This window comes from Corvus kubaryi, unplaced genomic scaffold, assembly GCF_017639235.1.
Source record: "Corvus kubaryi isolate FWS band 111438036 unplaced genomic scaffold, C.kubaryi_AGA036_p1.0 66, whole genome shotgun sequence".
NCBI classification, from domain to species: domain Eukaryota; kingdom Metazoa; phylum Chordata; class Aves; order Passeriformes; family Corvidae; genus Corvus; species Corvus kubaryi.
The window spans coordinates 15,074,997-15,089,506 of record NW_024582054.1 but is presented as its reverse complement, the minus strand read 5'-3'; the positions used below and the strand labels follow the sequence as shown (position 1 = coordinate 15,089,506).

Here is a 14,510-nt window from a genome sequence, read left to right as displayed (position 1 = left end):
CAGCTGCAAGGCCTGGGTGAGATTAACCCTTTTATTGCTGTGAAGAGCTGAAAACCTGAGGGAGGAGAAAGGGGAGATGCTTAAAGCTGAAATTCTGTTGTAAAGCTATGATGTATCAGAGTACCCATTGTAATTTCATGAAGGCATGGGGGGTGGAGCGTTCAACTTGTACTTGTGAGCAAAAGCACCTGCGCTGAGATAGGCAGGTGCTGAAGCAGCTGTAATTCGATGACAAGTTTGAACAGGGAGAGATGGAAGCGATCAGGGCTCTTACTCCACATGGAAAGGGGAAGACCTCTGTTCCTAGAGATGCTCCCAGAGATAGTCCTAGAGATGAAGATGAGGAGGACCCTTTGCTCCCAGGGAAGGAGAAGGGCCTCTGTTCTTAGAGATGAAATGCTCCCAGAGATGGATGAAGAACTTTTGTTTCTGAACAGCTCAACCTTAAGATTGTACCCCAAAAACTTCAAGAATGGACCCTTGAAAGCAGTTGTGGAAAAGCTGCAAGTTGGGGAGGGGACTCACATGCGAGCAGAGAACCAACCCGGGTGGCTGTCTCGTTGTGATAATGTTTTCATAGCAGGGGCAAGAGAGACTCCTCTTCCTAAATGGACTGAACAAGGGTATTACGGAAGTGGTAAACTGACTGAACATCTCAAGGGTTGTCTTTTTACATTGTCAGTGGGAGAAGGGAGAAAGGTGGGGGGGAGGAGAAGTGTTCTGAAGGTGTAGTATGATTTTTTTTCCCCTCTTTCTTCTTTTAGGTCTGTTAATAAACTTCTTTATATTCTTTCAAGTTTTGTGCCTGCTTTGCTTTTCTCCTAGTTCTTACCACAGAAGGTAAACAGTAATGAGTATTTTGGACCAAACCACTGCACAGGTGGGCCTTGCAGCCTCATCCAGGAGTTACATATGTTTCACAGGCTCAACTGGCCTGGGTTATTTAACACAATTTTCATCCCATGAATTTCAGGTGACTTGGGCTGAGTTCCAAGTTATTAAAACATTTAGTTCTTCCTGTTCTTCCTCCTGTGAAAGCAACCAAGGGAGAAAAATCCTGGGCTGTTGACTTTGTATAATTTCCTCTTCTGTTGTAATGTATTTTACATTCCCATACTTATGGCTCATTTACAGATAAACAGCAGGCTATGAAGAGTATGTCTCTAATTTCAGCCAGAAATACAAATCTATTTATTTCATGGACTTTTATCTATTTTGTATTGCTCCTGGAAGTAAAGGAGGAAATTGAGGAGTGCAACAATTGTAGAATTCACTGGGGGATACTTTTGACTGCAAGCCACTGTGTTTAGAATATGAATAAATTGCATAGAGAATTAAAAGAGGTTCTGGAAGTAGATTTATTGTAGGAGGAGAGAGTTTAGTTTATTATAAAAAAGGCAAATAAAAGTAAACCATACAAACTTCTAATCTATTTTTCTCTCTTTTTTTGAAGTGCCCAATATCAGCCTGGATGTTTTGAAGCCTTCTTTTGCAGAAATTCTGCTAGAATCTCACATGGTTATGATCCGGGTAGGATATCATTGATTCTAAATTATAATTTTCTTCCTCCTCTCTCCTGCATTCAAAAAAAAAAAAAACACATAGCACTTTCTGAGAGATCTGGGTGATGGCTGCAAGCTAGGGCAGAATTTACATGCCCAAGCAACCTACTTGAATCCTACTTGAATTTATACTTAGAAAAAAGGATGGTCTTGGAGCTAAATCGTCCAAGTCAAACTTTGGAAGCCTTAGGCTTAATGCCTGGATCTGCTGTTGGTGTGATCTAGCTACTAATGTTTTCCCTACCTTCTTGTAAGGCTTAAAGTAAAATTAGTATTTGTGAGGCAGGAGGATATTACTGTGGTCAAAATCAGAAAAATCAGCTAAACAGAATTTTTAAACAGAATTTAGAAGCACAGTAAGTGTTTGGATTGAAAATGGAAAACTTCTGATATTTTTCAAGTTCATCAAGGAGCTGTGATTTCTGGTTTACTTTTTATCTCTGAATATATATATATATTTAAAAAGAGCAGATTTAATATTTGCAAGGTTGACTGCTCTTGCAGTCCTTTTCCATGATTGTTCTTTGTACACTTGGCCACAGCTCTTCTGCTTCCAGCTCCTCAATTCTTCATCTGAAGAATAAGAAGTTACTATTTTGAGAAGGGAGTCTGGGGTTTTCTCTGCTACTGTTTGTGAAGCTCTTCTCAGATTTTAAAGAGGAAAAAAGTAGTCAAGCACATTATTGTTAGTACTTGTAAAGTGTTTCCATGGCAATTAGTGATAATCCTGTCTCAGGTAAGGAAGCACCTGCATGAGTTTCCATGGGAATAATCTTTGAGGCTTTTCTTTCATAGTGGAGGGAAACCTGTCACACTAGTCTCTTAATGAAAAAAAGGTTTTGCTTATGCAACATGTATCCTCAGTGACAGAAAAGCTGGAGAAGAGAAATAGGAGAATACTGCCCCTTATGCTACCCAAAACCCATTTTCACTTGCACAGTAGTATTAAAACATTCATAGTCCACATTGTGACCATTGTGGAAGATGATGTGTTTATGTAGGTCAAAAAAGAACTTTCACTCAGGAAGAGTATTGATGTATGTTTGTGTACATGGACATTTCTGGCCAGACATTGCAGTATAACTGCCTGCTTATTTAAATTTTATGTTGACTTACCTGCAGGGAAACAGCGGCCTCAAACCAAAGGACAATGAAGTTACATCCAAACCTTGGCACTGGCCCATCAACTACCAGGTATATTGATCAATCCATTGTCCTTTCTATTTTCAAGTGCTTTTGCAGTGCCTTTTGAAGCACAACACCTTGTAGTTGCATTGAAGATGCTGTCAGCTTTCTTTTGTAGCACCTGAGATGCATGGATGGGAATTTGTCCCACCTTAAACACTGTGCAAAATACAAACTGGACTGATGAGTATCTGTTTCTCTCCCTTCTGATCTCTTTCCTCAGGGACTGCGTTTTTCTGGTGTCAATGAGACAGATTATCGGGTTTATTTGCTTGGAAACCCGGTAAGTTGGAGTGGGAGGTTCCAAGCCAATGTCTAGCAAATTTTAGCTTAGTCTTGCTTCTGCCAATGACAGTGTTTCTTTTCCTTCTCCTTTTGGACTGTCTCTCTTATTGTACTCTTAATGTTTGCATGTCACATACACATGTCCATCATAAAGTCCCAAATCTTTCTTTTTCTCTTGTGTAGGTGATTTGGTGGCTAAATCTGGTCACTATTGGATTATATCTTCTGATAACACTTTGCACTGCAGTGGCTCTGAAGAGAGGTGTCCAACTGACGTCTGAACTCAAAGGTGAGGTCAGTCTTCCTTTTCATGAATGCCTTTTGCAGGCACCTTAAAAGTGTGTGGATGGGAGGACTTCTTATGTCAAGGGTTGGAAACCATTGAGCTTGGATTATCAAGCAGTGTCCACAGGGAAAAGAGTGGGAACTTCATATCTGTAGTTTAATAGTGAACACCACAGATCTTCTACAAAAGCAGTGCACAGCTACTTACATTGGCCACAAGGGGTACAGGCCAATTAATCAATGTCCTGCTCTCAAGCTTTGCATGTGCCCTGTACTCTGTAGTATGCACAGTGTTTTAAGACAAGAAATATTTTCTGATATTTATGCAAAGCAAATGACAAATGGAAGAGATAAAATGATCCTGTGTTATGTCCATTGCCAAGGTTATGGAGCTTTTCACAAGCCCTAGTTAGTCATACTCTGACCATTCCAGTTTACATCAGTGGTTGCTTCATTTTGTAGATCTCCTTGTGGGAAGTCAATTCTAAAATGTGATGGGAAACTTCTCATTTATACAATAAGCTATTGGCTAAGCTGTATACAGACACCAGAGCTCTTAGTCCTTTCCCCAGGCTCTGAAAACTAGGCACCACTTCTTTCCAGGAAGGGCTGACAAAGTGATCATCTGGATGGCTCTTGTTGCAGAGACAATGAAAACAATCAGAAACCAGAATCACCTGATTAGTCTGATGCACATTCTGAGAAACTGCATGTTTGGTCTTAACATAGAGGGTGGTCAACCTCCTGCCATGCCTTGAGGCTTAGGGCTTTGTATATCTTTTCTGATAACTGTCCTCCTGAAGAGTGCTTGTATATTTATAAAGAATGCAGATAGGGTGTTGCAGAGGCTTGAAGCAATTCCAGACCAATACGTGACTTCCTGTAAAGATCATTCCTGTTGAGTTTACTTAGTGTGTTAAGGTTTGCAAATAGGAACTGTAGCTGAGTTTTTCTCTGCTGAAGTCTGTTTATTTGTGTTCCAGAACTGTCCCGAGTTGTGCTACGTAGTGGAGGGCAGATCACACTGGGCTGGCTCCTTCATTACCTCCCTTTTTTTATGATGGGTCGAGTTCTCTACTTCCACCACTACTTTCCTGCCATGCTTTTTTCCAGCATGTTGACAGGTAAATACTAGAGTCTTGGAGAAGACAAGGTAGGGGAAAAGGTGATATGCTGTTAAATTGAATGTTTTTCTGACTAAAATGTTTATTGTTTTTATAGGCTTTATGTTTGCTCATGCAAGGTGCTTGAAAGCATTGACTTAGTCAAAATGTTTTTCACAAAGCAGCTGCAGTGCCAATTTTTGTTTGGTTTTTTTTGGTGGTTTTGTTTGTTTGTTTGTTTTTGTTTGGTTGGGTTTTTTTGTTATCACCCTGAAGAGGCAGTCATGTCTAGTGCTTAGGGCATTTAAATTTAGAGATGGGATTCCTACTCTCTGCTATTTCACTGTTCTTATAGATTCTTGTATATAAGTTACTTCCCTCTTTGTTTGCTGCCCCCACTTTTCTGTCATGTCTGTTTAATATTTGGCTTTGGTAGTTTTTCCTGTGATTTTAGACCAACTTCATTAGCATTGGGGGCCCAGATCTCTTTTGCATTTATTCAAATGGAAAGGTAGGAAAAAAGAACCTTTGCTAATACAAAACAATCTCTATGGTTTTGAAGGTTACCAAGGTAAATGAATTTAAAAATTGACATGGTCCTCTGGTGTTAACAGAGTTTCGTCAGCCTAGTCTCTGAACATAGCAGCTCTGTTCTTCTGAATTCTACCTCTTCCTTCTCCTAGGAATCACCTGGGATGCACTACTGAAGTTCTGTGCTGGGTTCCTGTCACCCAGCACTACAGCTAGAAAGGTATATGGAGGCGGGTTCCTGGCACTGGTTCTGCTCATCCTGTACAGGTGAGTGCTGAAAGCTGAACTTTGCATGCATGGATTGTGTGACAGTTGCCATCTCAACAGAAACTTTGCTGCCTGTTCGTTATCCTTAGCCTTTGTTTCCTTTTCTCTTCTCTGCTGAATTTATCAGACACCCTCAAGCCCAATCCTAAACTCTCAAATTTGATTAGATTCAGCATCTGTGTCCCAGTAATGCATTAAAGAACATCTTTCCATTGCAGGGAATCTTTCTTTTGTCACAGCACACAGTGTGAACACTCTATGCTCCTGCAAACCCACCCTTCAGAGATTTGTGGTGCTAATCCCCGTGATGGTGACATATTCCTCAAATACAGGCAAATTTTTCATTGTCGTAAGTCTTATTAGGTTCTAAGAGAAAATACCACATGTGATAAAACTGTGTATATTGGGTTCAGCAGAGATTAGAAGGTCCCCAGTAGAACTTAGAGCAGCCCAAGGAGAAAGGTCCCATAGGCTGTGAACTTCTTGAGACAGAAAACTGCTGTGTTTGATGGGCATTTGGTCTCTTTCCACAGCTTCTACCTCTTCCATCCGCTGTCCTATGGGATGATAGGACCCATGGCCTCCGACCCTAACAGTCCCATGGCAGGGCTCCGGTGGATGGACTCCTGGGAGTTCTAGAGCAAAGGAAGCCTGGGAGCAGCGGATCAGAAACATGAGGTCTACTGCATGTCAGGCTCATTCTGGTGCTTTGAAGACATGTGACTATAAAATGCCCTCTCTGGAGAACTCGGGGTATAGTAACCCTGTAGCTTTGGCATTTGTTTGCACTGCCTGCATTGGAAGATGCAGAAGATGAGAAGGTCCCCTTAAATTAAAAGATTCATGTCCTGAATCCTTAGGTTATATTAATGGACAACTGGCTGCCTAAATGCTAATTCTTTGAAGCAGTATATGTCAGTCAAACAGCAGTGGCATTCCAGCAGCCAGACCGGTACAAGTTGGAGGCTGTCTGCGGTTGCATGTACACTCCATGTGTTTGTGTGTCTTCCGTCTTGTAATCTAAGCATTACTACAGTTTGAAGCACTATAGGACTTCTATCATGATTAACAACTTTTCTTATGGTGAGGTTTTTTTTTTTACTGTATCTGGGGACCTTCATTCTACCTGCCTTGGCTGTCTGTAGGTTTTTTTGTTCCGACCCTGAATTTTTAAAAAATTTGACTGAAAGGGTCTATTTGAAATCTCCTGAGCCATTGTGCCTTGCCTGTCTCACAGGCCCTCTGCAGAGATGGAAATTGTTTATCCCTGTATACTGCCTTGCTTTCTGGTCACCTTTAATCATTTAAACAACTCACCTAGCAGGCCTGTTTCCAGAGCCAGACTGCTCCAGTTCAGCTCTTTGTAGCTTCTTTCCAGTTCTGTCTGAAGCTGCCAAAGAAATTACAGTGGAAATGGCAGGTGATTTATTTTCAGCCCCAGTACACTGTGGAGACCAGCATGGCAGTGTACTAGAGACTGTAATGATAGCTTGGAAATCTTACAGACAGCTGTCACTCAGCTTTTGTTCCCAGCTATTTCAGTGCCAGTGTCTGTGCTTTTAAGGGAAAGCTTCACCTCAATGAATGTGGCATCTGCAAAACTGGCTGCTGGTGCCAAAGTATCTGCTCAGTGTATTCCCATATTGAACAAGTTCCTTCTCTAGACTGCTGAACATCAAATGACAAGGAAATGTGAGGCCAGGCAAAAATTCTTTGTGAGGTGTCAGGAGCCATTGGATGTTGAATCCACCCCTTCAAAGAAAGAAGAATTTGATTTATCAGGTGCCTTCGTCCTGTGTTAGGTGTATTTTTATTGATGTCCCTTTTTTTCTATTTCCTGTTCTTCATCCAGTGTCAGTTTCTTGTCGCAGTTCAAGTTGCTACCTTGTAGCATCCAACGTGAACGACACTTAGATCCCAGCTGTGTTCCTATCTCAAGAAGTAATACTTGAAAAACTCTTCTGTGTATGTTCAATGAACTCACGCCTTCTATTTCAGAGTTCTTGCTTTGCTTCACAGCCTTGCATCAAAATTACAGGTAGAGGGAGAGCAGCAGGTGCGTGTGTCTGCCTTTAAACATGGACTGTGCATTTATTTCTCTTACCAAATCTTGGATTCCAGTACATTTCCTACCACACAGAAGGGCTGCATTAGCATAGTTGTGCGGGGTGGGGGGAGGGACGTGACTAGACTCCAGTCAGACTTGCTTTCATTCTTCTTTGGTAGAGATCCATGGCATTGTTCAGTAAGGCAGCTGCTTGCTTTTGTAAGGCTCTGGCTTGGTATGTCACATCTCTCCAGAAGATGACTCCTGTAGGTGCTAGCTCAGATGGGATGGACCTGTGCTTTTGGTTCTAAAGGTTTTGAGTTGATCACCTGCTGCTTATACATGGTGGGGAGTCACTGCAATAATTAGCTGCTGGGTTTGATGATTCTTTTCCACCTGTTGTTGTAGGAAGTGCTCCTACCTGCATGAGCCAGGAGTTCACAGAGGTGATACATAGGCAAGAAGGATGTGGGGGAAGGCTGCAAACTTCTTCAGAATCTGCCAGATCTGACAGCAGCAGCAAATTAACTGTTGGCAATGTGGAAGGCAGACAGTGCAGTGCTGCCTTGTAGCAATGTGATCCAGCATCTTCTACTCTTGGTGAGATTATTGACTTTATAATACATTGCTGTCCTCAATAGGAGCTTTTCCTAAGGTAGTCCATTGTCATGGGGAGGATTTGCCAGAAGAGCTGGCAAAAGCCATGATTTAAAGTGCAGAGTTTTTTCCAGCACATCCCCTTAGCATTAATAACAAAAAAAATCTAGGAAGCTCGTGAGTGTTTTGGAATTACAGTTTCTAACACTCTTTATTCATCAGATTAAACCTTGGGAATGCAAAAATTGTGTTAGTAACATTGTTTTTTTCAGTTATTATGAAGGGGTCAGTTTTGTAGGAGTTGCCTGAGGAAGATGAACCAGTCTGTTCCTTGGCTAGGGTCCCTCCATCCTTTATTATTAATAATCTTTTGGATGTGGATTGGCAGCTGAGTGCTGAAGGCAGCAAATGTCATGCTCCCATCCTACCTTCCTATGCACAAGTCCAGCTTCTGTTTCAATACAAACAAAAGGTTTATTTTTCTTTAGGTCTGTCACTTCAGAAATTCTCTTGGGAGCATTTGATTGGCATTGAGACTAATCTATTTCTTAGGTCTTGTGTGCTGGTAAGGGGGTGGAGACATACAGTGAAAAAAAAAATCTAGCTGTTCCACAAGGGGGAGCAACTTCCAGCAGAATTTTTATTTTTGATCTGGAGTTAAAAGGATTGAAAGGTCTACATTGAAGACTAAAAGCAGACATTTCCTCTGCACCTTCTGGACTCCAAGGGTTGAGTTTTCAAGTAAGTGTAAATTGATGCAGCTCTGTCTTCTTTCAGGAGAGAAATACTGAAAAATTATTCTAGTTAGAATTTGACCTTCAGTATTTGCTTCTTAAAACAAAACCTGTCAGGCCATTGCTGAAAGATAATAGTAACTGATATTTTGTGAGGTCAATAAAATACAATAATTTGGATTCCCTTCCTGACTCTGTCTTGAAATCTCTGAGTGGTGCAGACATGAGGCGGTGGGTGCAAGGCACTCCTCACTTTCAGGATGGAATTTGGGCTGCTTCGGTTCAGTTTTTCCGGTTGGGCTTGTGGAATGAGTGCAGGTTCATTTTGAAAGCTTCTCATTAGTTGTCCTCTCCAGTCGTGTGGAAAATAGCTGACGGTGCTTTCTAAAGCCAAAAGGTGCTGTTCTCTGGAGCAGCTGCTCTCTTTGAACCTTGCTTGACAGGGCTCCTTTTATCACTCACAATGTATTTCATCAAACCGTATCCATGGATTCAAATCATAAAAAGCTGCAGGCTGCCACGTTCCCTGCTTCAAATTCTTTTTTGTATGTAAACTCTATTTTCAACTCTTGAGTCTCTGAAGGATAGATAGAGGGCCTTTAGGCTCATCTAGCATTATCCTAAGCAATCCATCCATCTTAAAAGGTTTCTGTTAACAGTCGCTTCAGGACATCGATACGCACACATCTATTCCAGCAGCAGGGACTGGCCTATTTCCAGGAACTGGACTACTCATGCTAGGAGACACAGATGTGACTCTGAGGAGGATTTGAATGGAGATTTCTGTGCCAAGGTTGCTCTTGGTCCAGGTGGAGCACTTTGTGTCATCACTGTTTGCCGTCATTGTTCGCAGCCCTGGGAGCCACCACCACTCTCTAGTCTGTATAGGGTTTTCTTTTTGCATCTTGATAGGAAAGGCTGATTGATGCACAAAGGGCATTGATAGGATATACTTTTTTATATCTTCCTCCTTCCTTCTGGTTCTTGAAGTATACCCAAGTACAGGACATGTCTTTGCTTTCCCCAATTTTTGGGCTATGCATCCATTTCTTACGGGTGCTGGAACAAGGGGTAGGACAGGACATCTTGTAGTAGCCTGAGTGGATGAATACCTGTCACATGTACTGAGAGCAAAACCAGAACCTTGTTATGGAAAGGTAAACATGTGTTACTTGATAGTTGCCTCCCATCCCTCCTGAATCCCTCAGAGAATTGTTTCTAAGGGACTTGAGAGCAAACCAACTGTTAACATGGAAACACAAGGCATTTACCTGAAATTCTCCATTGCCGCGCTGAGCAGCTTCCCTTCCATGCTGTGACTGAGTGAGCCTCTGGGTTGGCACTCTGCACAAGCACTATTTCCTCCTCTCAGGGTCCTGCTGGCAATGTGAAAACCTCCTTAGCAGTGCCCTGTGTTTCTGCTGGCTGAGGAATGTAGGTAAGGTTGCTTTTTTCCTCCTTTACAGCAAGTGACCCCATAACCCCACACATGGGCAAGTGTGTCGTGAAAGCAAAAACGTGTGGACTGTTAGAACAACATAAGGCTCTTCCCTGCTGGGAAAGGAAGGCTGAGGATAAGAACACCACCTCCGTAGCGTACTTGCTTTGGGGCGGGGCTGTGGGCTGCAAGCAGTCAGGACTGAAAATTCTCTGTCTTTGAAGTACCAAGATCTTGGTTGTGTTGTTGGTTGCAAGTTGCTTCACTTTTTAAACTTTTTTACGCTCTTTACTTGGATGTCAAGGGCTCTGGTTATCATGAGTAATATCTGAAGTGGTGACATATTAGCATAGATACCACTCCTGCTGAATTTGTAATTGATCATAAAACTTTGCCAAGTGAGCTTACTGTGTTTTACAAGAGACACTGTTTAGAGCCATCCTTGAAGAACTTGCCCCTGACTAAGCAAGAGTTTGGAGCAACAGTGAGAGGGGTTCTTCTGTACTTCTGTCCTATATCCTGACCTTTCTTACTAATGCAGCCGGTGGGTGCGTGCGTGCATCTGTCCATGAACTGAATTCTTCTAACTACAGTGCAGTTACTGTACCGTATGGTGTAGATGGCAGAATGTTCCCTTGAGCTATAAATGTGTTTTGTACAGGTGATAATGGAAAATGAGGTAGAATTTGGAACTTAATTTTGTAATAAATATCTCTTCTTTAAAGCAATCTCTTTTTGTCTAGGTCTTGGGGTGGGGTTTTTTCCCCCTTTCATCTCTTCCTCACATACATGCTTGAAGTAACAACGTGAACTTTAAATGGACCCATTGGAGAATTTAATCTAGGATAGTGATGATGTACATCAGCTTTTAGCACACAAGTGTTGCTGGACTGCAATTCTAGGAGATCAGATTTTACTGCAATCCAAGCAATGTGTTCGTAAGCACAATAGAAAGTGAAACTGGTACATTTGGACAAGAATAAAGTACTGTCTGTTGAAGCGGGTTTATTTCTCCCTATTAAAGATGTGGTAAATTGTCAATAGGTATAATAGGTCCATTTAATGGGTATTTTCATCAAGCTTCTGACAGGTTACCTATCAACACTTCATCTGACAGGTCAAGCACTTCATTCAGGAACCCAACATTTTTCTGTAAGTTGTGTTCAGTCCGTAGTGTCCATAACACCAGACTGGTGCACAGTTTTGTACAAATGAGGCCCTTGCTGTGAACTAAATGCGAGAATCTGTAATAAAACTGAAACACTGAAAATCAGATTCTGGCTTTATACAAGGCTGTAGTGAGGGGCTGGGGTATGCTTTTGAGTACAGTGTAATAAGGGGTTGCTTGGGGTGGAACTAGATGGGAAGAACCAAAAAACAGCCACCTTATCTGGGACTATGCATTGATGCCCAGATGAGTGCTGGAGGAGAGCCAACCAGTCAGTTTGGACATGTTCCGAGGGCTACTGAAGTGCAGCCAGGGCAGCTAGGAACTGGACTGTGGCCTGTACAGGGTGATACAATAGGCTATTAAATGGTTACTGAAAAGCCTATTGACTTCTTGTATTGTTTCACACAGTGCAAGCTGGTCTTCGGATATTGTCTGATCAGGGCTATTGTTCTGGAAGGGAGGACTGCTGATACAGAAGCTGTGCTAGAATGTAGGGAAATGACCAAAAAAGAAGGAAGTGTTGTTCATAAAATGCTGATAATATCTGATAATATCTGAAGTAAAATTTTACTTCTCACTGCCCTCTAAAGGAAGAATGACTTCTTTCTGCAGGTAAGTGATCTCACGTGGGTGAACACTGGTAACTGCTTCCAATTTCCACTTGATTTGAACCTGCTGGATTTGTAGGATTCTAGATTCCAGCCATCAGCCCGTTATCTGTTCCTCAACAAGAATGAGGCTTTTTTACAACCTGGTGTTTTAATACAGATTTTGTGCTCTGTCTTCAAGATGCCTCTTAATCTTCTATTTTCTAACCAAATAGAAGCTGCCAATGCAAGTTGCTTCCTTTGGCCCTCAATCTCCCATGACTCCGTTCTCATTTTTTTCGGTTTACCCATAAGGTTTCCCAAACTGCACCATGTCTTCCATCAGTCTCCTCATGCTCATATGCTGAAATCATAGGGATTTCATCTTCACTACACCCACCACTGCTGCCTGGTTTATGTCCTAGGATTGTGGCTGAACACCTTGGAGTTGTTTTCTAATACACCACCACTAACTCTGTAACTCTGGCCCATGTAAAGCATACTCTGGAAATAGAACGTTTGTGCTTTAGAGAAAGGGTGTAAGTCTAACAAGCATTATAATAGTTGTAAATTGCTTTTCCATTGTTATCCTTCTTGTGTCATTGCTTTATCTCTATATTGCATCCAAAGCCCATCATCTTGTTGTCATGAAGCTGACAAAAGGTAGTCTTAAGTCTTCATTCACCTGACCTATTTTTTTCTCCATATATTTTAGGATGAGGTGGTCTTGAAGTACCTGGGTTTCTCCATTGATCAGAATGGGAGTTTAGATTATGTGTCCTTATGAAAGCATCAGTGTTGGATCAGCTGAGTCACACCCTGGCAGTGTGCTGGTGCCTTGCAGTGCTTTAGGGACAATAACTGTTCAGTTACTAGGTGGAGAATGAAAGCAGCTGAAAAGTGGGGAGAATCAGTTAAGATGAGAATGTGAACATGCGTAAGATCATACATTCTTGGCTTGTATCAGAAACAGTGTGGCCAGCAGGGCCAAGGCAATGATTGTCCCCTTCTCAGCACAGGTGAGGCAACACCTCAAATCCTGTGTTCAGTTTTGGGGTCCCTCATGTCAAGAAAGACATTGAGGTACGGGAGTGTGTCCAGAGAAGGGCAACAGAGCTGGTGAAGGGTCTGGAGCACGAGTCTGATGAGGAGCAGCTGAGGGAACTGGGGTTGTTTAGCCTGAAGAAAAGGAGGCTCGGAGGACCTTATTTCTCTCTACAACTACCTGAAAGGAGGCTGTAGCCAGGTGGGGGTTGGCCTCTTCTCTCAGGTAATAAGGGACAGGATCAGAGGAAATGGCCTCAAGTTGTACAGGCCAGGTTTAGTTTAAATATAAGGAAAAATCTCTTCACTCTGAGGGTGGCCAGGCATTGAAACAGCCTGCCCAGGGAAGTGGTGGAACTACCATACATTAAAGTGTACAAAAAACACATAGATGTGACACCTGCGGACATGGTTTAGTGGTGAGTCCAGCAGTGCAGTTTGCAGGTGAAAAATTCCTCATTGTACTGGAGAATTATTTTTGACAAAGCCCCAAAACTGGAATGGCTTAGATAGGTGCGGAGGAAAAGGTCTCAAGCCAGAAGTGTCCCACATGTAGAAGGAAAAATACATGGGGTTTGCTTTGAGACCAGATGGCTGAGTGCAAAGCTGAGATATGGGAATGCTGGCACAGCCCTGACATGAAGGAATGGGTGCAGTAAAATACAAAATCTTTGTTTTAATAGGTCATATAAAAAATGCTATTCCTGGAGACAACTACTGCAGGTCAAATGTTTGTAAGAGATGGCCTAATCAATAGTGTCAATTTAAATTGCAAGGAGGAGAACAGAGAGTGCAAAGATCAGAGAAAAGACGATCAATGACCACTTGAGAGACCAGCAGTGCTTCTGACTGAAACAAGTCGAGGGGGGAGCTACAGAGGAGTCTCCACAATGAATCCTTTTACAAGCTTTTGCCATGATGTTTCAGCAGCTGAAGGATGAGCCAGTCCAGATGCATAAGGACAATCGGAAGGAGATCCAAGACCATATGCACCATCCCTAGATAGGACAGAAGCCCAGTAGCTGTGCTAACACAATGCTTGCCAAGTTGCCAGGCATATTAGCTAGAGCACCATGTTGAGCTAATGAGGCTGGAGAGCTTTTTGCTTGCATCCCACCAGCTTGGGGTGCACATACCTCCAGAGCTGTTATGGTCTTATGACCAAATTCAGCTTGTGTGTCAGGACTGACATGGTCTTGAACTCTTTGAACTCACTTTGGTAGAGTGATTTACAAAAGGCAGGGGTTGCTTTCTGGAAGATCAGCCTGGTGGTGTTGGGTTATCATTGTGCTAGGGAGCTCAAGGTGAATAACATCTGGGGTAAGGTCTAAACATCTACAAGTGCCAGACCTGGTCTGACAGCTCAGTGTAATCCCCTTTGACCTTTCTCACCACTTCATGTCCGGTCATCCCAGGACGGTTTTCACCTGCCTGTACAAATATTCCCTAGCTGGCCACAGGATATTCAAGATAAACCTGGGGATGTCTAGCAAACTGAATTCAAAAAAAGTTTTCATTTTAATCTGCTGTTGAATCCTCTCTCTGCTCCTTCTCCCGCTGCCTATCCCTCTCCCTTTAGCCCAGATCCCCACCAGTGAGGGTGGTAGTGCTGCCCTGCTCTCTCCACAGTCATGGTGGCAGCAAGCAAGCTCTGCAGCTCATCTTAATCATTTT

General features: G+C 42.5%; 1 protein-coding gene across 3 annotated transcripts in view; it reads left to right on the top strand.

Moving 5' to 3' along the window:
* POMT2 (protein O-mannosyltransferase 2) overlaps window positions 1-14,510 on the top strand; it is a 36,281-nt gene that overhangs the window by 18,934 nt on the left and 2,837 nt on the right. The window contains exons 15-21 of one of the 3 annotated variants that reach the window (XR_006019420.1): window positions 1,454-1,530; window positions 2,685-2,756; window positions 2,971-3,030; window positions 3,216-3,321; window positions 4,301-4,441; window positions 5,104-5,218; window positions 5,752-5,971. Coding sequence is in view for 2 of the 3 variants with exons in the window: in XM_042047984.1 (XP_041903918.1) it covers window positions 1,454-1,530; window positions 2,685-2,756; window positions 2,971-3,030; window positions 3,216-3,321; window positions 4,301-4,441; window positions 5,104-5,218; window positions 5,752-5,857 (677 nt within the window). In the remaining variant the exon portion in view is untranslated. Of the gene's footprint in view, window positions 1-1,453; window positions 1,531-2,684; window positions 2,757-2,970; window positions 3,031-3,215; window positions 3,322-4,300; window positions 4,442-5,103; window positions 5,219-5,751; window positions 11,308-14,510 lie in introns of those variants that run through there. The other 2 variants (XM_042047984.1, XM_042047985.1) reach the window with 2 other exon arrangements.